The 22,466-nt window shown below is 45.4% G+C and overlaps 1 protein-coding gene across 1 annotated transcript in view; it reads right to left on the bottom strand.

The window, feature by feature from the left end:
- The window catches only part of SHANK1 (SH3 and multiple ankyrin repeat domains 1), a 1,619,594-nt gene that overhangs the window by 361,870 nt on the left and 1,235,258 nt on the right, over nucleotides 1–22,466 (bottom strand). Inside the window, exon 16 of the mRNA XM_086930109.1 lies at nucleotides 531–666. Coding sequence (XP_086786235.1) covers nucleotides 531–666 — 136 coding nt within the window. The remainder of the gene's footprint in view (nucleotides 1–530; nucleotides 667–22,466) is intronic.

Here is a 22,466-nt window from a genome sequence, read left to right on the forward strand (position 1 = left end):
GGTGCCACACAAACTAACCTGTTGGCATCCTCCTCCCTGCCCTCACATTTGTAGAGCTGCACCACAGGTGTACTTTCTGACGTTTTTCTGTCTTTAGTACCCTACAAGGCATCTCACCAGGCTCCGCAGCCATATATAACCCATGCTCTGTAAAGCAGGGCTACCTGGCTAATACTCCATATGCGCCTTGTCTGAAGGCTATCATTGCTACGTTGTTGTGTGTAAATTTGAAGAAAGCACTGATAAACAATCCTATTTTTCAAATGCTTTCCTTCAACTCACTTTGTGTTCAAAATGCTGATGGTGTACTTCCTTCTTTCACAAACTTCCTTTCTCTTCTAACTTACAAATGTTAGGCGTTTTCTCCTACATGTTTAACTGTGCCCTTTTGACATCTTTGGGATTCTCAATGGCTTTCTAAAGATACATATTTTTTCTGATGGCCCCAGGTGTGTGAGGAAGGCAAACCTATGTCCCCTTTCAGAGAGACTGTCATAAAACAAAGACACAAGTGAAGCAGAATACCTTACCTTTTTTCCTCATGGCCTCTTCCATTTCTGGGTTTCTGGTCACCATGACAACTTTGACCATAAGGTTGTTTCCACCCTGTCGGATCATGTTCACCACCTGTCGATGTCCCACCTTCACCACATTCTGCCCGTTTACCTAGAAAGGAAGAGCATTGATGCTGAGGCATGCTGTGCTGTTGTAGTACTTTTTCTTCTAAACATCACGAACATTTCTTTCAGAAATACCCACCTGACACTCTCTCGTCTCAATGGGAGGACATCCATTTGGGAGTGATCTATCTCCACTATAAGAACCTCCCTTCCCAAACTCATATCTGCTTCTACCACTGTTTAGTGCACTGCAATGACATAGTGCGCTTTCCTTTGCCAGAGCCTGCATTCCTTATCACCTTTGCGAAATCAACATACACCCGCCCTCCCCCTCATCATCCATCCCAGTATTTCCTCCCCAATTTACCATTTTGAAATTCTTCTTCGGGGTTTGATAACATGAGGCACCACCTTCCACAAGGGGAGCTTCCAGTTCCTAAGCATACCATTGATTATTCCCCGATGCTTGCTGTATAATGTTTATGAACCATGAAATGCAACAGATTTACTATTGTATCTCTTGTGTATCGCTTGCAGATTCATGTGGCAAATGTTTGTACCAACACTAAAATGTCGAAAACCCAATAAAATGTTTAAAAGAAAAAAATGAGAGGACATCCACTTTTGACAACTTAACCATCTCAAGAAACAGGGTGTTCGTCTTGTCATTCCTCTTGCCCTTAGATTCGCCATGGGCACAGACATGTTTACCCTCTGAGACAGAGTTATCTCTGACCTCAATACAGGCCCTAATGTATAAGACAAAGGCGAGGCTTTCCAACAACACTACATGGAATTCTCAAAAGCCACCAAGAACATCAAAAATAGACTTCCACACAGTTGCAGAAACTTTACAAGAAATCAAAACTCAAGTGTATCCATGGCTTCAATCTATGTCTAAATTGTTGGGGGGGTTTTTGGCCCATGGTCAAAGCATGCTGACGGAATAAAAATGTGTGCCTGCCTCGTTTTACAGTTCAGCTAAAGTCGGGTCGAAAGGGTATAGCATACTGAAAAGGTTAAAATTCCAGAGCTGGTAAAGTCAAGTCTGTATCGCTCACATCTCAATATTATTGGACATGTATGACTACATTAAGTTGATCGTAGAGGTTTTTGGGAAGATACATTATTATTTTGGCTTAAACGTACATTTTATAGCATTCAGGAAGTTGCTACCACCTACTACGGAATGCTGGCTGGAAGAAACGTAAGTCACCTTCCCTAGACTTGTGGAAAGGGCTTTCAATTGCCTAAATGTTAAATGTTTGCTATGCACAGAAACTGTTTTACTCTGTTGGAATACAATTTTGGATCATTAAAGTGAATATCCGTGTCCTAGTTTTCTGGCAAAAGATATTATAAGAGAGCCTAATGCTGGCCCTGAAATATGAAATACACAGTGCAACAAAGGCAATATGTTTTTCTACCCTGCTATCCCAATAGAAAACTTCTCTAATTGTCACTTTTAGTAATTTGGGAAATCATCTCTAGTTAACAAGGGCCAGACCACATGGGATTTTTGCAAAAAGTGGGAGTTGGATGCTCAGCTCTTTAGGCAGATCAGGTACAATTGGTGGCCATCAAGGTAACAGGGGTGCTGAACATTATCGACCTTGCCCACATGTCATCCATGTGTAGATCTCAGAATCAAGAACGTGAAATCAAGAATTGCACATGCATTAGATTGTGCAATTAAAAACACTGAACAATGGTGCTGCTAGAATTCTGGGGAGACCAGAAACCACTGAAGATCCCAGATTCATCTTGATTCTCATGACATTGTCTCAGTCCTCCAGCCACAGCTGGGTCAACGCAAGCACACTGAGTTCTGATGACAAAACTATCAAAAAAAGATCATGAACAGTGTTTGTGTTCCACATTGGCAAACAACCAGATGAGGACTTACTCCATGCTCAGTACTACTACTGTTATGTTATGTTATGTCAAAGTTATTTTTAAAGCGCACTTACACCAGACGGTTTCATGGTGCTGTGAACGGGGGGAGGCAAAACCAGCAGTGAGGATTAATGGACAGATAGTGCGTTACTCGTAGGCCTGGCAGAACAACAGAGATTTCAGGCGGGATCTAAAGTGGGTATAGGAAGTAGTTAATCTAAGTTCCAGAGGGAGTGAGTTCCAACAGGAGGGGGCGAGAAAAGAAAATCTGAGACCTCCGTGTTTCTTGCGGGTAAAAGTGTGAGTTGTGAGTAGGGCCAGGTGGGAGGAGCGAAGATTACGAAAAGGATGATAGCGGTGGAGCAAGGAAGAAGTAAAGGCTGGACCAAGGCCGGCCAATGCTTTAAAGGTGATACAGCCTAGTTTGAATTTGCAGCGTTTGGCCACTGGGAGCCAATGAAGGCTTTTAAGCAGGGGACGGACATGATGGTGTCTGGGTTGATGGAAAATGAGTTTGGCAGCCTGGTTCTGTACCAGATGCAAACGGCGGAGCTGGTAGGCAGGGATGCCAATGTAGAGTGAGTTGGCATAATCAATGAGGGAGATGACCAGGGCCAGAAGAGCCAGGGTTAAGGCCTCCGTAGTTAAAAATCTGGAGATCTTTCGAATTCTGCGAAGGTGGAAAAAGCAGGATGATACCACTGCGCTAATCTGGGACTTCATGGGTAGGTCTTTACAAATTATGACCCCCAGGCTTTTTGCAGAATCTACAGGGCAGAGAGGAGTGCCTAGGCGGGGGCCAAAAGTTGGAGTTCCACGGGTTGGAAGTACCTCCGGTCAAGATCAGCTCAGTCTTGTCGGGTTGAGTTTTAAATGATTGGAAACCATCCAGTTGCTGATGAGGCACATGGTGGACTGGAAATTATTGATTGAGTAATCTGATGGATCAATATCAAACACCAGCTGGATGTCATGGAAAGATTGTGGAGAAGGGAGTATTGCCCGTTAGCAAAGACAAAACTCCGAGCAGGGCAAAAAGATTACTATGCTGCAATTAAGAAAGCCAAGGGAGACTACTACGCAGATAGGATCTTTAAAGCTAAAAATAATAGTAAAGAAATATTTGCCATAGTAAAATGTTTCACGTCCCCGGTTGCAGAAACTCAGGCAGCCCCCCCCTCGGAGGAGTGGTGTGAAAAACTGTCTACTTACTTTATCGATAAAATAAAGAAAATTCAAGACAGCCTTAAGATCATTACCTTTGCCCATCCCCCACCTGCTCAGGCCACACAAGAACAGGACATCTCTCCCCCCCTCCTCATTCCTTCTATCGACATAAAGACCAAAGAAGTAATGTGTTCTTTCACAGAGGTTGAGGTGAAGGATGTCTTGACCATTCTAAAGGCGCTGAAATCAGGCTCCCCGGCGGACCCCTGTCCGGCCAGAGTTCTGAGTGGAGTGGCGGAAATCATTGCACCGATAGTCACTGACCTGGTTAACGAATCTCTTTTAACAAGTAACGTACCATCTCAGTGGAAACAAGCCAAACTTCTCCCACTAATTAAAAAACCTTCCGCAGACCCCCTGGCTGCCTCCAACTACAGACCCATCTCTCTGCTCCCTGCAATAGCCAAAGTCTGTGAGAAAGTGGCTTTTCGTCAACTTGAGAGGTTCGTGGAATCCACGGGGGCATTACACCCTGCCCAGTCAGGTTTCCGCTCCTCCTTTAGTACTGAGACCGCACTAGTGGAGGTCACCGAGGCTATTAGAGACTGTCTGGACGGGGGCAGCAGAGCGGCCCTAATTCTTTTGGACCTCTCTGCCTCGTTCAACACGGTTCCACATGTCCAGCTGATCTCTAGGCTAGAGGACATTGGCATCACTGGCGCGGCTCTCAAATGGGTCAAGTCCTTTCTCACAGACCGTTCACAACAAATCTGGCTCCCTCCCTACCAGTCATCGATTAGCAAGGTGGACACTGGAGTCCCCCAAGGGTCGACTCTAAGCCCCCTGCTCTTCAATGTATACCTGACCCCCCTTGTACATCTTGCAGAGAGTCTGGGTGCTAAAATAATGGCCTACGCCGATGACACCCAGCTTCTCTTCACGTGGGACAAGAACAACCTCGATACAATGAGAGTCCAATTGTGCCTGTCCTCAGTATTTGCCTGGCTGGCCAAGGCTGCCCTCAAATGCAATGAGGACAAGTCGGAGATTCTCTTGTATGGCCAATTCCCAGCGGGATTCAGGGAATCCATCTGGCCCACTGGATTGCCGTGCCCGTCTGGAAATTGCGGAGTTGCTAAAAACTTAGGGATCTGGTTTGGCGCCGATCTGTGCTTTCGAGATCAGATCTCGAGATTGGCGGGAACCTGCTATGGTACCCTTATTACCCTCCGGAAGTTCTTTCCACTTCTTCCCCAGGAAGCGAAGGAAACAGTGGCTAGAGCACTCATTCTTTCGCGTCTGGATTACGCCAACGCATTATATGTGGGCGCTCCTGATTTTCTGCTTCGCAAACTGCAAGTAGTCCAGAACGTGACAGTGAGGCTCCTATACAACATCCCCAAATGCCATAGTGTACGAAGACAACTTGCGGAACTCCATTGGCTTCCAGTTGCCCTCAGAGTGCGCTTCAAAATCCTTACACTAGCTTTCAAGGCCTTACACGGTCCATGCCCACCATACCTCAGTGCCAGGTTTGCCTTTTATCAGCCCCCGCGTCAATTGAGATCTGCTTCCCTCAGACATCTGGTCACTCCCAGATTTAAGAGAGCCCGTCTGGGGGGAAAATCCATGACGGTTAGAGCCGCCCAGCTATGGAATAGTCTCCCTGACCATCTGAGACATACGACAAACCTTACATACTTTAAAAAACACCTAAAAACCTTTTTATTCAAGCAAGTCACGTAATCCACATGTCTTTTCTTGGCATCTCTTTCGTTTCTGACACTGAACTTCTCTCGCGCCAGGACAGTCTCGACTAGCAGTGCGCGTTATAAGAAATATATAACATAACATAACATAACATAACATCTGTGTAGTTAAAAGCAGTGCTTTCGCGCAGGGACCGAATAAGGGGAGTCCGGTACAAGTTAAAAATAAGGGGGGAAAGGGAGGATCCCTGGGGGACACCACAAGTCAACGTAACTTTTTCTGCAGAGACGTTGGAGAGGCGGACAGCCGGTGTCGGTTATTAAGGAAGGAGGAAATCCACCTGAAGGCCAACCGCTGGATGCCGGCGTTGCAGACACGGTCGATCAAGTTGTTGTGGTCGAAGGCAGCCGACAAATCCAGGAGCACTAAGGCCTGGCTGGTGTTATGGTCCGCTCCCCTCCTAAGTTCATCCATAACTGAGAGAATGACTAACTCAGTAGAATGAGCTGGCCTAAAGTCTGCTTGTTGAGGGCCAAGGAACTGGGAGTGTTCGATGAATGAGCTAAGGAAGTTAGTGACATGGGCCTCAAGCACCTTACTAAGGTAAGGGAGCAACGAGATGGGGCAAAAGTTGCTCATTAAGGAAGGGTCAGCATTAGGTTTTTTCAGGATGGGGACGACTTCAGCTATCTTAAAGGAGTCGGGAACTGAGCCTAATCTGAGAGAGTTGTTGAGGAGTGCCAGAGGGGGTTTGGGACAGGTGGCGAAAACCTCTTGTAGAATGTGAGGAGGACAACAATCTGTGGGGGAGCCTGAGCCAACCTTTTTTAATAGAGCAAAAAACTCGTCCCTGGATATCAGGGGTATTTGGTCCACTACCTGGGAATATTTAATAGTAGGTACAGGGATAGTGGGTGGTATGGGGGAAGGGATGCTGCTTTTGATTTTAGCGATCTTTTCCGTGAAGTATAAGTTGAGGGAATCACAGAGAGTTTGAGAGGGAAGGGGCTTAATTGTAACTCTGTCTGGATGTGAAAGCTCCTCAACTATGGAGAATATATCTTTGGTCTCAGTACCAGAGTCTGTGATCTTCAGGGAGAAATATGGGGCCCGATTCACAGAATGAACTTAAGACTCAATCCTAAATTTACTACTATTTTGGTATTCACAGAAAGCACTTACTACTTTAGGCATTCACAGAATGAACTTACTACTTTTGGTATTCACAGAAGTTAGGATTTTGTCTTAAGTCTGTCTTAAGTCTGTCTTAAGTCTGTCTTAAGTTTGTCTTAAGACAAACTTAAGACAAAATCCTAACTTCTGTGAATACCAAAAGTAGTAAGTTCATTCTGTGAATGCCAAAAGTAGTAAGTGCATTCTGTGAATACCAAAATAGTAGTAAGTTTAGGATTGAGTCTTAAGTTAATTCTGTGAATCGGGCCCATGAAGTTTTGGCCTGGAGAATTGTTTGTTTATAGTCTTTAAGCAGCGCCACAAATAACGTTTTTTTACCAGGGGCGTAGTCTCGTCTCCAGCTACGTTCAGCCTGCCTGAGTGTGAGTTTCTTATTTTTTAATTCATCCGAGAACCATCTCTGGGAGTCATGGGGGCGTTTTAGTTTGATTCGCCTAAAAGGTGCAACAATGTCGCTGGCTGATTCGAGCCAGTGTTTAATACTAATAGCCTGACTGTCTAAGGAGTCCTGTTCGACGGGGGATGAGGCACTAAGTAAGGTGCAAAACTCACTAAGGTTGGTCCTGCTCCAGTTTCTTGCTGTAAGATTCCCAATGAGGACATGTTTTGTATGGGGAGCACAGGCCAGGGAGAACGTGATGATGTAGTGATCTGACCATGGGCACGGACAGATAAGGGTTGAGTGATTTCCAGGTTGGAAGTCCAAACTTGGTCTAGGACATATCCCTTAACATGCGTAGCGGACTGTTTGTGTTGAATGCAGTTCATTCCAGATAGGAGGTCAGTGAAGTCAGAGGAGCTGGAGCTCTCCCTTGGGTCTGTAGGCCAGTAGTTAAAGTCGCCAATAATCAATATTTTTCAGTTATTGATTATTAATTGGGATAGCATATCGCCGAACAATAAGGGGAAACCAGGCATGTGTTGAGGGGGACGGTAGACAAGGACACAAATGAGAGGGGACAGGGAGGATTCAAGTTTAAAGATGAGGCTGTCAACTGAGGGTATGCCAGCAACGTTTAAGGCAGTGATCCTGAGTGAAAGTTTGGTTGATGGCTGCGACCCCGCCTCCCGGCTTCCCGGAAAGTCTGTTGGCTTGGAGAATGTAGTAGAGTGGTGGCACTGCAGCGAGAATATCTGGAGTCGACTCCGAGTGAGCCATGTTTCCGTAACGAAGAGTATGTCGGGTTTCTCTGAGTCCAATAGCTGGAAGGTTTCTAACTGGTGTTTAAACAGAGAGGGGTGTTTAAGCGAACTGAGTATCAGGGTGGTGTTAGTTTCTCCTCTAGGCGGAGAGGATAAGAGACCTCTTGGGTCAGGAGGATTAGGGGAAGGGTGAACTGCTACAGAGGGAACTGTAAGACAATTAGATTTTAGGCATCATATGAAATTCTAACTATTGAACATTTTTCAGCATAAAAATGACTAGGAAGTCTGTTCTGATGTTCGAAATGGTCATCCTCTCACAAACATTACATCTGCCTGGGTCCATTTCTTAGGTGAGGTATTATTTGAGTTTTCTGTTGTAACTTAAATGCCTTATCATAGTACCAAGCCCATTGTGTACCTTAAAGGCTATGAATGAAGCAGTGATTCAGCCTCTTTTCCAGGCACAACTTCTGCGGCACTTTAACTACAGTCCACTCCACTCGGGAGAGAGGCACAGAAGGAGACTGGCTACCCTTGATTTGAAATGGGGATCTATGGAAGACAAATAGGAGGTTTCAGTCACCTGCACCCTACAACAAAAGATGATCATAGGGTGATGTGAAACACTGAGCACACATCTTCTGGTACTTTGATGTTTGCCAATCATGGCTCATGAAGTGGACTTTTGTGTGAAAAGCCATGAAGATGGAGACATAGGTAGGTGTGTACCTTTCAGAGGAAATAGTCTCCACGCTCCAACAAGACAGATCGCCTGCAGCTTCTCTGGAGATCCTTACAGACTCCCTGAGATCTCAATTGTGCTGATACCACTGCCTGCGGATACACCACTGGAGCGCCCTCATGTGCCAGCATGCTTGGTTGACCACCAGAATGAAAGAAGCGAACAGAATGAGCAGGCGAAGGACCTTCAGATCCGGAACAACCACTCCATTGTAAAACAAGGGACTCATTTCCTGAATGTCGAGGATCATTTGTGGAGGGGGGGAAAACTCACCATACAGTGGTATCCATTACTGCCCCTATGAACAGGTTGCTCTGTGAGGGCACCAGGTGAGACTTGGGTACATTTATCGAAAAACCCACTTTGCACAACAGCTGGGCTGTTACCTGCAGATAATGACACACCTTCTCTGTCGACTCTGCTTGCAGTAGCCAGTCATCCAGGTAGGGTGAAACCAGGATTCCCCAACCTCCTGAGATGTGCAGCCACCACTGCCATCACATTGGTGAAGACTTGAGGTGCAGTAGTAAGACCAAACAAAAGGACCGCAAACTGGTAGTGTTGCGACCCAACCATAAACCTGAGATACTTCCTGTGCGACTTCAGGATTGGTATGTGAAAATACGCATCCAGTAAGTCAGTGGATACCATCCGGTCCTCTTGCTGCAGCGCCTGAAGAACCTGCGATAGGGTGAGCATCTTGAACCTCTCCTGCTTGAGAAAACGATTCAAGATTCTGAGGATTGGACATAACCTGCCATCCTTCTTGGGGATCAGGAAATACCGGGAGTAGCATCCATGACCCCTTTCCTGCTCCGGAACCACCTCTATTGCACCTTTTTGTAACAGAGCAAGAGTCTCCTTCTGAAGGAGAAGTAAATGATCCTCCTTGCAAAACCCTTGACATGGAGGGTAAGGAGGTAGGAATTCCCTGAAGGGAACCGCGTACCCATTGGTTAGTCATCCAGTTTTGGGGCACCACTCCAATCATATACAATCAGTTCAAAATTTTTGCTCAGAGTCCAAATCCAAATTTAGAAGTCTTGATATTTTCTCAGTTCGTATTTTATTATTTTCTTATATTCAAAAGAATCATCAGCCAACGCATTTCGTTCTGACCACCAGAACTTCTTCAGGGCTGGAATAATCAAACTGATTGTATATGATTGGAGTGGTGCCCCAAAACTGGATGACTAACCTTTCGGATTCACGTTTTACGTGAGGTGCCCCTGGACAGAGGGTACCGGTTTTTGCAAGTGGCACACTTGACTCACTTTTTGAATTACTTATCATTTTTGGTTAATACGAGTTTGGGTGCTATATCTTGGTGCTATATACACTGTCCATTCTCATGGTTTAACCGCGTACCCATTTTCTACCAGATCTAAAACCCAAAGGTCCGAAGTGATCAATTTCCAATCTTGTAGAAAATGGGTAAGCCGGCCTCCCACAGGACCTACATGTTCAAGGATAGCGGATATAGGGCTGCTTTCCTCCATTACCAGGAGAGGTTGGGGAGGTAGAGGAGGAGGAGGAGGAAGGTTGACACCTAGCTCCACGAAGGCTACCTCTGCCTTTACCACTGTCGCTCTTATACAAAGGGTTTTCTTGCTGTTGCTGAGGCTGTCTGGACCCACGAAAGTAAGAATTCCCAAAGCCACAGTATCGTTTATACCCATAACCTCTTGTCTGAGTCTGCAGACCCAAAGACCTTGTCGTTGTACGTACTGTACGTACTGTCCTTAAATCTTTACAGGGCAGAGTCTGCCTTTTAACCAACAATTCTAGACCCATCAAAAGGGCAAATCAAGAAGAGCAGCCTGCACCTCAGGAGAGAACCCAGAAGATCTTAACCAAGCATGTCTCCTTGTCGCAATGGATGAACCCATCACCCTGGCAACAGAATCCGCCGTATCCAGGCCAGATTGGATGACCTGGCGAGCTGCAGCTTGAAAATCCGACAACACCTCACTCATATTCCCCGTCCTCCTCAGATAACTTAGGTAGAAGCTGTTTAGCAGATTCCATTAAGGCATGAATATACCTGCCAAAACACAAGGGACGATGGTACATTTCAGTGCCATGCTAGCTGAGGAAAAGACCTTCTTCGCAGACTGTTCCAACTTCTTGCAATCCCTTTCCGCAGGAGCCTGCGGAAATGCCCCTGTAGATTGCTTCGAACAAGAAGCCTGCACCAACAGACTTGAAGTTTGATCGGGATGAAGCCGGGGATTGACCATACGGCGTCGACCTCCTCGGAGCAGGAAAGTCCCAGGTACTAGAAGGAGCCAAAGAGCCGCGAGAACGCCCCAGCTTGCACTGAGACATCACTGCAGCGCCCCCCGCTCCTTTCGTTGAAGTATATGGAAAATGAAGGTGAAACTATAACGTGGGACCATGTGAAGCAGGAGCTCAAGCTACTGTTGAGGAACACAAGGACTACAGAATCCACCCTTGTGGGTCCTCAAGAAATTTATACGCTCACGCCACTGCTGAGGAACACAAGGACTACAGAATCCACCCTCATGGGTCCTCATGAAATGTATACGGTACACAAGTCCTCCTTTGAAAATTCATCACCCCTGACGAAGACCTTCATAACGTATCAGTTTGAGGACAGTAAACGTAGTAATCTGCCCCAGCCCATGGTGATAGAATTTAGTAGGACTACTTTCTACCTGACGTTATGCTCAGTCTGCTATATGTACCTCATAAACACTGTTTAATACATCCTTTACTGTATAATGCACTGTATGTTTAAGGTTTTTTTGCACTGTATATAATTGTTGGGCACAGTGTGTTTTTTGTAAACTAATCTGTATTGCTTTTTGATGTGTACATACTGATAAGAGAAGACAAGAAAGCTCTGGCTAGCTGGTTCAGTGGCAGGCATGTATGTTTTGTAAATCTAATATGAAAGAATAAGATAAATATAAATGAATATATCCCAAAGATAATTAAAAAATCATTTGGGAAGAAGTATCTTTGTTTGATCCATGGTGGCAGAGGCAATTTGTTTTTCGTACATGGAAAGTGCCAGGAGAGCGTCGCTGGCATGAATGGCACAAAGGGGGCCTGGGGATACTAATGAGACACACCCAAACTAAATGCCATAGGACCCATGGGACCCGAAGGTGCACCAGAGGAGTATAAGGCCCTGGCAAACACGCCATACATACATCGAATTCAGAAAATGGGACTGATCCGAACACGGCTTTGGAAATTGAGGGTATGGAGCCGGTTCAAGATCCGAACGAGGTACCTCTGGAGTCAGAGCCAAAGGTGGAGCTGCCGGAGCCGAAGGAACCTCTGTATCAGCCGGATTCGACACATCTATTGAATCGGTGAGAATCTCGGTGTCAATGTCATCTCTGGAGTCCCTTTATATATGATGGAGAATTAACCGGAGTCACCTGAAGAGAGACTGAAGGTGAAACAAAACATTTTCTCTTCGTCGAGGAGCAGGAGAAGGCGACCTCGACACTACAGCCTTCGACGACCGACGTCGAGAAATATGTCTCCTTTTCTTCTTATGCTTCCTCTTGGAGTAATGCAATGTTGATGACCTGGACTTTGACCTTTTCCGACCCCTTTTTTCTTTCCTTGCCTTGGCCATATAAAGCTTGGCTTCTCCTTCCTTCAGAGCCTTTGGATTCATCTTCCTGCATGAAGAACAGCCCTCGACATCGTGGTCAGAAGACAATCTTCATGCAGGAGAGACATCTGAGACAAATTTCACAGTTCTTAAAATGTAACCCGTCGGCAGTTTCTGCTATTAAATACCCACATTCTCTCTCCATAAACCATAGCATAATTTCTCCCACATCAGCAGATAACATTTCTCAGGGCCTTTATCAAAGGACGCAATACTCGGCCTAGGCATTCCATATCTATTCACCTTTACGTGGGCAGCCCCGGCCCTGATATATAACCCGCTCAGTAGGCCCAATTCTTAAAGAACAAGTTACTTATCTTTAGTAATGCTCTTTCAGGAGGATAACCTTGCAAAAAGCTTATTACCACCTGTAGAATAGCCCCACATGCCAGGTTGTACCTGCAATATCTATCCGCAAAACCCCTGCACACCAGTAGGTGGTTTTGTTTTGCGGCTGAGTCAAATCTGTTCCGCTCCAGAAATGATTGCCGGAGCAGTACATAAGCACTGTCCAAGCTCAAGGATGTCACTTTTTTTCTTTACACTGTCCATGCCCTCGGACGCAGTGCTAAAAAAACAATTAACTGTGCCACTGCACAGATTTCAAATTTGGGATATTTTAGATGTTAAAGAGGACATTCTACACAGCAGAAAAATTTCTGTTTAGACAGAGTATCTTCCTGAAAGACCATTACCAAAGGTAAGAAACATGTTCTTCTGATGGATTACTCCAACTGTAGATGTGTGACCTTTAGAATGGACACCAAAGCAGTGTCTCCCCAGTGGTGGGTCTGTGGGATGGTCAAAAGTCCTGCAGGACCGAACAGCTAAAATGCCTTTCCCGTTGGACTGACAAGGCAGTAGTGCTTTATAAACGTGTGCACAGAAGCCCACGTTCCAACCTGAAAAATATTCGGGACAGGCACTCCGCGTAACAAAGTAGGGGTAGCAGTCTTGGCCCTTGTGGAATGAATCCTTTGTACTTCTGGAAGCTGCTTCTTGATTAGCGCATAGCAGATTTTATTTCAAAGGACTGTTCACCTGGACAAAGTCCTTTTCTGCATCGCATGGCATTTCTTCACCCCAGAGAACCCTGCAAACAGAGTTGACTGGCTACCCAACTGACTGGCTACCCAATTGTCCTTGGTGAAACACCAAATCCACAGAAGCCCACAACAACTTCAGAGCCGCCACCAACGCCGACCATCAACTCATCAGAGAAACGAGGAAAAAAGCGATTGAAGACAGAATCTCCACCCACGCACACAACAGCGAGGAACTCTTCAGCATCATCAAGGAGTTCGCCCAACCCACCAGCGAGTCTACCGACATCCCTCCATCACAAGACCTTTGCGACAAACTCAGCATCTTTTTCCACCACAAAATCAAGAGCATCTACGACAACTTCGACGAAGACAACCAACACACTGAACCCTCACCAACCACCCCGACACCCAGAAACCAGCGATTGATGACTGGACAGCCCTCACCACCGAAGACACACTGAAGACAATGAAGTCAATCCACTCAGGGGCCCCCACGGACCCCTGCCCCCACCACATCTTCAACAGAGCCGCCAACACCATCGCACCCATGCTCCGCCAAACCATCAACCGCTCCCTGGCGACCGCCTCGTTCCCCGACGACTGGAAACACGCCGAGGTCAACCCCCTCCTAAAGAAACCCTCAGCGGACCCCACCGACCTCAAAAACTACAGACCCATCTCCCTGCTCCCGTTCCCAGCGAAAGTCATTGTGAAAGCCATCAACAACCAACTCGCCACATTCATTGAAGAACACAACATCCTCGACTCCTCCCAATCCGGCTTCAGAAAAAACCACAGTACGGAAACCGCCCTCCTCGCAGCAACAGACGACATCCGCACCTTACTGAACAAAGGAGAAACAGTAGCCCTCATCCTCCTCGACCTATCAGCGGCGTTCGACACAGTCTCCCACCGCACCCTAATACGCAGACTCTACGATGCAGGAATCCAGGACAAGGCCCTCGACTGGATCTGCTCCTTCCTCTCCGGCAGGACGCAGCGGGTCAGACTCCCCCCTTTCCTCTCGGACCCCACACCGATCACCTGCGGAGTCCCCCAGGGCTCCTCCCTCAGCCCGACGCTCTTCAACGTCTACATGGCTCCACTTGCCCCCATCGTCAGAACCTACGGACTCAACATCGTGTCATATGCAGACGACACCCAGCTCATCCTCTCCCTATCCAACGAGCCCAACACCGCCAGACGCAACTTTCGAGAAGGCATGGAAGCCGTCGCCAAATGGATGAAAAACAGCTGCCTTCAACTAAACACCAACAAAACAGAAGTACTCATCATGGGCCCAAACCCCGACGCCTGGAGCGACACCTGGTGGCCCACCGCCCTCGGAAACCCGCCAACCCCCACAGACCACGCACGCAACCTGGGAATCATCCTGGACTCCGAGCTCAAAATGGACCGCCAGATCAACTCTGTCTCATCTTCCTGCTTCCACACCCTCCGCCTCCTTCGTAAGACCTTCAAATGGATCCCCCTCGAACACCGAAAGACAGTCACTCACGCCCTGGTCACCAGCAGACTCGACTACGGCAACGCACTCTACGCCGGAATAAACAAAAACCTCACCCGCAAGCTACAGAACATCCAGAACGCCGCCGCAAGACTGGTCCTCATCCTGCCAAAACACTGCCACATCTCCCAGCACCTGCGCACACTCCACTGTGTCCCCGTTGATGCTCACCCACGCACACAAGGCCCTCCACGGCACCGGACCAGCATACCTGAACAGCCGACTCAAATTCCACGCACCCCAAAGGACCCTACGATCAGCCCAGCTTTCCTACGCCGTGGTCCCCCGTACCAGAAAGACCAGATCGGGAGGCCGCTCCTTCTCCTTCCTCGCGGCCAAAGCATGGAACGCCCTTCCGCTCCACCTCAGACAGACAACATCGCTCCCCATCTTCGCAAGAAACATCAAAACCTGGCTCTTCGACAGACCCCCTCCTTGATGGAATGGAACCTGCACCCCCCCCCCCCACCCCTAGCGCCTTGAGACCCTTACGGGTGAGTAGTCGCGCTTTAACAAACTCCTGATTGATTGATTGGTGTGATCAATGTAAAAACTGAAAACCCTTTTTGGGTCCAGACGATTAAGTCTCTCTTTCTCCTTCAATGGGTGAGGTGTAGTACCCTACAGAATCCAGCAACAACTGCATCCGTAAGAGCTGGGTGGGGTAGGGAGAGATGTGTGCCACTGGTCCAATGGAGTCGAGTTGCCACCGCTGCAGATCTTTTGCAGTCTCCTCTAAAACCTGGATTGAATCTGAGGGATTCCCTTGGTGTTGGGTCCACCGACACTTCAGATCCCACTGCATAGCCACAATATGCCATCTGGTATTGTCAATAAGCAGGATGTAGGAGGCCAAGAGGCCTCAGAGCCACCCTAACTGAGATGCAGGACCAAGGCTGAAACACTGTGATCATTGCCCAAATGTCTTGGACTTGCTGATCATGTGGAAAAGCCGGATAACACATCATTATCTTGAATAGCTTAGAGGAAAGGGAGACTCTGCGAAGGAGTAATGCGTCACTTCTGCAACACTGAGTATGCACCCAAACAATTTAAGGAGGTTTGCAGCTGTCTGGAGGAGGTCCATGACTGACTGTGGCAAGCCTGCCTCTAAAAACTACTCATCAAGATGGGGAAAGACTGCTACACCCGACATCCGAAGGTATGTTGCAACCTCTGCCACAATCTTTAGAAACACCTGAGGGGCACTGCTAAAGCCAAAGGGGAGCATGGAAAATAGTAATTTTCCTGGCCCACCTTGAAGTTGAAGCAACGCCTGAAGGCCTGCGGGATGGGAACATGGAAATCAGTAGACTGCATGTACAGGAAGATCAGCGTCTTGCGTCAGTGTGTCAGCATGGAAGTTCTTTTTTCTCCTCTTACTACCCCAGCTAGATATAATGCTTATATATAATGCTTATATTCCTAAAATGTTACCCTCAGGGGTTCTACCTTGCTGTGCCATGTCAGACTTAGGATGACGGAAGGAATGACCCTAATACATAGTTATTATGCAGGAGATGGTAGTCCTGCAGAGTTTCCAAGAAGCCTCATGCAAAATGAATGAGGTTAGACTTCAAGGAAAACCCTACGTCCTGTAAGCAGTACCGTAACTAGATAAAAGGCCAGTACCAAGAACCGTTATATAGTGTAATGATAGGGGAGAATATAGGTACATGAGCCTATATTGGGATACCTATATGAAACATAACAACCCCTCATCATCCGACTGGACAACATACTAAAACTTCTAACACATTTGTAGGCGTTGTACGCAAACAATTTATTGAATCCGTAAAAACAGTCATTAAAAATGTAATAATTCTTTAAAAATGCTAAGATAATAGTTTAAGGGATAGAAGTCTTTACTAGAATATGTTCATATATATAGTTTGAACTTCTATGAGTGACTGAAAGCCATGCAGCTCAGCAACAAGTGTTTATTGTTTAAAATTACAAATGTGATTGTTTTTGATAAAGACAAATTATTCCCAGCACACAATGAGCCAAATGTTTATGTGTCCTGGCTGGGAGACTCAACATTACTGTTGCCTGCCATCGCAGATGATAGTCCATGCAACACCTCGCAGATCAGGTCAATCGAGCAAAGATGTTCCTCCATATTCTCCACAGCCGCTGGTGGGGATGCCTGTGTGACATTCAAGGCCTGAGTATTTGTTGAGGAGCCGGTATCCGGTCCAGCAGGAGATGAAGCATCCTCTGGTTGCTCTAAGAATGCAGACATCAACATTGGAATATGCTGAGGACACAGAAGAACATGAGGCGATATCGGGTCCAGTAAAGCATCAACGTCCGGTGGCACAACTGATGTAAGTGTTGAACAGAGATCCAACATGCATTCTTGTCCGCAGAACAGGCACTGGAGGCCAGGCAGAATACAGTTGATCCAGGCTGGTCTAAATTACAGGAACCAAGATTCACTTAGTTTGCGAAGGCAAGGTGTGCCCAGATGGAGTACCATGCGATCATGGAATTGGCACTCCAATAGCATTTTTTCCATCTCTTTGGTGACTGGGACGTCCTTTGCGTACAGAAAAATGACAATCAGGATACCTGCTATGAGGAACAGGATCAGCGGAAGCCCTCCAATAATGCTTCCAAACAAAGAGTGTATAAAGTTGGGAATAACTCCGAAGATTGTCTGAAAGGTGCTTAACAGTCCAAAAATAGGTGTACCATACCCGTAGTATCAGACATGTTAAAGATACGTTGTACCATTTCTGTAAAATAAAAAGGGCAGTTTGTTTGTACTAGTGCCAGTATCTCAGCTAAGGACCTTGCGACCTGAAGATCATAAGTCTCTTGAGCGGAGGTTAAGGGCACAGTTTTCTGTAAAAGCATGGCTTTCATTCGACTTAAGAGTTTTAAACCGTATAAAGGAAACATTCAACGAAGGCCATAATGGCGCCTCCCTGACTGTTTGGGTCGGTGGAATCAATACTTGCATATAGCAAGTAACCCTGGAGCTTCCAGTGACAAGATATGCGATGCCCGGGAGCATCCCACAATAACCTTGATCATTTAGCATCAAGTAACTCCCATTTGAAAGTAACTTGAACACCGGATTAATCGCAGCAGCTGGGGACCCTTTCAAGTGACAGGATAAGTTAGCAACTGAACCATCACATGCCCCGTGAAGCCTATATCCTAGCATATGAGAGATCAATTTAAAGCGTTCTCGCAGATCGTACCGCTTTGAAACACTTCCATGTCCTCACTCCTGCGTCGGACTCTGTATGGAAATTCCCAAGATTCCTTGATGAATTCCCTACCAATCGCTTCATACCTGCCCGCCTGTTTTTCTAGGCAATACGGAAACTGGAAAGCTGTGACCGGTAATGTTATAAGGCCATGGAATAACCCTTTTGTGGATGGTGACTCTGCCACAGTAAAAGGTAATTGGTCCAGTTTTTCAATACGCAGCATTGTATATTTTGCTCCCCTTTGTGTCATTGTTATCTCGTTCTTAGTAAGATTGTATGCAGAAAATAGGGATGTACTGTTGATAAATCGCCAAAGCACATAACCAGCACGGAATGATTTCAGCGTCCAGCTTAATAACATAATAGAATGTAGTTGAGATTGTCCGTGTTGTAGTATGGACAAGTCCTGTTCTAGTATATCTATAGGAGAAGAAACAATGTTGCCCAGAGAATAAATCCTGGATGTTAATGCAGCCATACCATTTTCAACTACAGCTAATGCTTTCTCCAGGTTAATCCTATCGATTTTAAGTAGTCTCTCTGGACTTCTTGTTGAGAGATTTTCCTGATTTCATCATTTACAGCGTATAAGAAACATTTCTGAGGTGGCTTTTGTGGACCTAATAGAAAATCCCTTAGATTCATCTCCTCTGTGAGTAAGGATAAGTGATATCTCACCTGGGACAGTGTTGAGGTTTTTAGCCAATCGAGGCACAACTTCCCAACATTCCCAACCCGCATGTTCGCTTAGTACATATTGATGCTAAACTCTTCGGTTCTACCCTTGAATCTTGACTGACATCTATTTGTGTCTGTGGGCCAAACTAACCATCCCTTCCAATTGGGGTCTGAGATTTGTACTGCATGATGTCATCTATTGTATCCCCTCCACGTGATGTAAAAATTAATGTGTGGAGGTGTGGGAATCCGAGGTGTGTTCAAATCCTTGTTCTAGGCTAGTCCAAGACAGGACACGGTTTCATTCAGAAATATTATCTGCTGTGGATTGAGGCACGTTCAAAATAGTGCTTCTGTTCCCTGAACCTGCCATTCCTTTGAACCCCAGACTGATTTTATGTCTATAGTGTCTTTCCATAAATCGAAACCCTGTTGAGACAGTTGGGAAATAAAGGATGCAGAGTAAATCTGTTTGGTGTTAGTTAACATATTTTTCTGTGCAGTTGTAGGTGCAACTTTATAGTAATATGAGGTTGGGTTAGAAGTATTAAACCCTGAAAAATAAGAACATTTCTGTGCAAAAGTTCTCGAACTACCTTTTGGTGGTGTTGGTCAATGTTCCCATTGGTGGTATGTGAAAACATTAAGTAAGATACTGAATTCGTGCAAAACGTGATGACCATAATGATGGTAAAAGTACATAGTGTTATAGTCTGATGTATCTTCTAACATTCCAATGCTTGAAAATGCAGTGGATTGTTCTCAATCAGACAACATATTATTTACAGTTTCAAAATCCCAAACATCAGAAAATGTACTATTTTCAAAAGTTCAGTGGGACCAAATACATCATACTCAACCTTGTCCCAAACTATACCATCAGGAATCAGAGCATCTGTAATGTTCATGAATGACAGGTCTCTTTGTTCACGATGAGAAGATGTATGAGGTTTCAGGACCAAGTTCACATTTGATAGTGCTGAGCATTCTGAAAGAGTTTCCATTCATGAGTGAGCAATATACAGTAACTAGGCCAATCCAAAACAGAAAAAACTGTATTCCAGTTATTATCCAGACCTGGAGCCAAGGTGATACTAAGTAAGACTTTTTTAGAAAAGTGTAGAATTCATGAATTTGTTGCTTACAGGAAACTGGAGCTGGCGTTGTTCCAGGTTCACTGGGATCCAGAGAGAAGGTATCATAATAGATGAAGTAGCCAGATGCAGTTCGATCTATGTTTGGTAGCTCAGCAGGTTTTGTTGAACCGACAGACGTCTATTGTAGAGGCATATTGATGTCTATATCGATGGTAGGCCAAATTGAAATTTGTCTTTCATTTGTGTTTTGAAGTTGTTTCCAGAGGAACAAATTCCATTTCATTTTTTGAAATTCTATTACTTGGTATTGGTGACTTTTCAAATGGTATGAGGCTTTCTGTCTGAACATCCTGTACGGTAGCAAGAGGAGAGCGTTGGCAACCCGGAGCCCACAAGGCCTACTATTCAGTATCAGCCACATAGTGTGGTTTGATAAGATCAATGGAGACAAATCTCTTTTCTTTTCTGCCGGCAAGAAGCGGAAGAAGTACTGTTCTTGTTCCTTTGACAGCCAAGACGGCCCAAATTCTTTCTTATCCACAATCTTTTCTCTGATCAGATCCCCGACTTTTGGGATCCAGGCAGGTCTTGCCATGAGTGGTTTGACATCCCCAGTGGAGGTACAGTTTACTTGCACGTTGCTTTGTAGTGCCCAGAATTCATTGAGATCCTGTAAAACAGCCAAACATTTATTGATGTCAAATGGTTTTTTATCCGTCATGCTTTCACAATCTCAATCAGGCACCCACATTCCTGTCCCAAATAGGACCTTGTAAGGAGTGAGACCTCCTAGGGACCTTCTTGGCATATTTTTAAGGGCTCTTTGGACTCCATAAAAGTGATTGACCCAACTGCCACCCAAACCTAATACACCTGCTGTTAAACACTGCTTTAAGACTCTGTTTTTCCTCTCCACGACCAAATTTGCCTCGGGATGGTACGAAGAAGAGTACCGCAATGCAACATCCAAACTTTCCATGGCTTCCTTGTAAGCCCTAGAGCTAAACACGGGGCCATGGTCTGAATGTAATATGCCAAATGCGTATGTCCCTATAAAGACTCACAAATCTTAAGCTACGGTAATCCCTGTGTGTGCAGAATCTAGATAGACCCTTGTGTTCAGCCACAATAAAGCCTAATCTGCGATTTATATTTGGTATTACCCTATTCCCCACTCCTGGAATTTGAGCATAGGGAACGTTATTTGCATCTAACTTGTAGGAGTACTTGAGTGGAAATCCTTTCGGTAAGGCTGTGCTGTTTTTGCATGTAGCAATGACAGCTACCATCATCTGTCCTTCTATTCTCGTTTTTGAACGAGTGCATGCAGCTACGGCAGCAGTTCGTACTGCCCCCTTTCCGGCTTCATCGCCCAATGAATTCTCTTCAACATGAACGGCATCACTTTGAGGACTCAGCGTGTGTATCACGTGAGCTCTTGGTAGTTTATTTTTCAACTCAGCTCCCTGTTCCCATAGCATTTTAAGTTTAATTGTGCCACCTTTTGAATCTTTAAACCCATTTTGACCCCAGTAGTGAAATTCTATGACTGGACACAGCAAAAAGAATCGCACACAATCAGTTTGTGGAATTCTCGATCCGTATTTATTAGTGCCAGTAACAGTGGTTTTAATTCCGCCAGCTGTGCCGTGCAGTCTCCTAGAGACGGTGTCTTCGTACTGCTAGGAGGGAACTTGCATTCCTGCATTCGACCCTTCACAATCGGACACGCATTGCTGTATTGCCGTTTACTTCCTACGGCTGGCTGAGCATATCCATCAGTGTAAACAATATATTCATACTGATCTAGAGGCATTATTTCATTCAGGAGAATATTTTCTTGTTCATATTGCAGGAATGCTTATGTCAGTGTAGAGTCATATCTGTATTCTATATCTGTTGCAGTGAGAGAATTAGCCCATTATATCCATCTTGGATCCATCTTGGATGTAAGGCTTTAGCATTAGGAACACTAGCCTTTGTAACAGCCTCTACGGCTGGTACTAGAGTTCCGATAATTATTTATTTCCCCTGAGCCAGTGCTCTTTCTCTCGCTAGAGCAGTCTGTACTGCGGTCATCATTTTTTCTGTAGAAGCAAAAAGCATTTCAACGTTTGTGTACATGTGTGATTTGTATGTAATTGGGACTATCACACCTTCACTCATGTTTTGATTTGTTACCTTTTCCTCAAATTATAAAGCGCTATGAAATCCTCCGGGATCAATTTTGCGCTATATAAAACGTTATAAATAAATAATGAAAAAATTGAAAGTGATGTAGGTATATCCTGATAACCCAGGGACAAACGGTATCACTAGATTGCGGACATTCACGCCTCAGCGAGTGTTTTAATGCTATCATATCAGCTTGAGGGGAAGGAAGGATATCTGTGTGTTCCTGTGTCCAATGCCTAACAGAAAAATCAGGTCTTATTAGGTCGTAGAAAGGTTTTACTTTTTCTGCGTAATCCAAAATGTATGTTCTGACAAAATTTAAGAATCCCAGTATGGATTGTATATTTTTCAGCGATTTAGGAGGTGGGAACAGCGCACACTTTTTTAAAAACATTACATTTATAGCCCTCAGAGATGAACCCTCAAATTATGTTACTCACCCTGGTCAAGGGATGCTTTCAATTATTATCCGTCAGATAAATATCATCTACATAGGACAATGCCTCTTCATCCAAATTCTGATGTAATTCTCTTACCCTAGCGGAGAACAACCGGCACTGTGTGCATTCTGTACTGCAAATGTTTTAG

The sequence above is a fragment of the Lissotriton vulgaris genome, chromosome 7 (assembly GCF_964263255.1).
Source record: "Lissotriton vulgaris chromosome 7, aLisVul1.2, whole genome shotgun sequence".
Lineage (NCBI taxonomy): Eukaryota > Metazoa > Chordata > Amphibia > Caudata > Salamandridae > Lissotriton > Lissotriton vulgaris.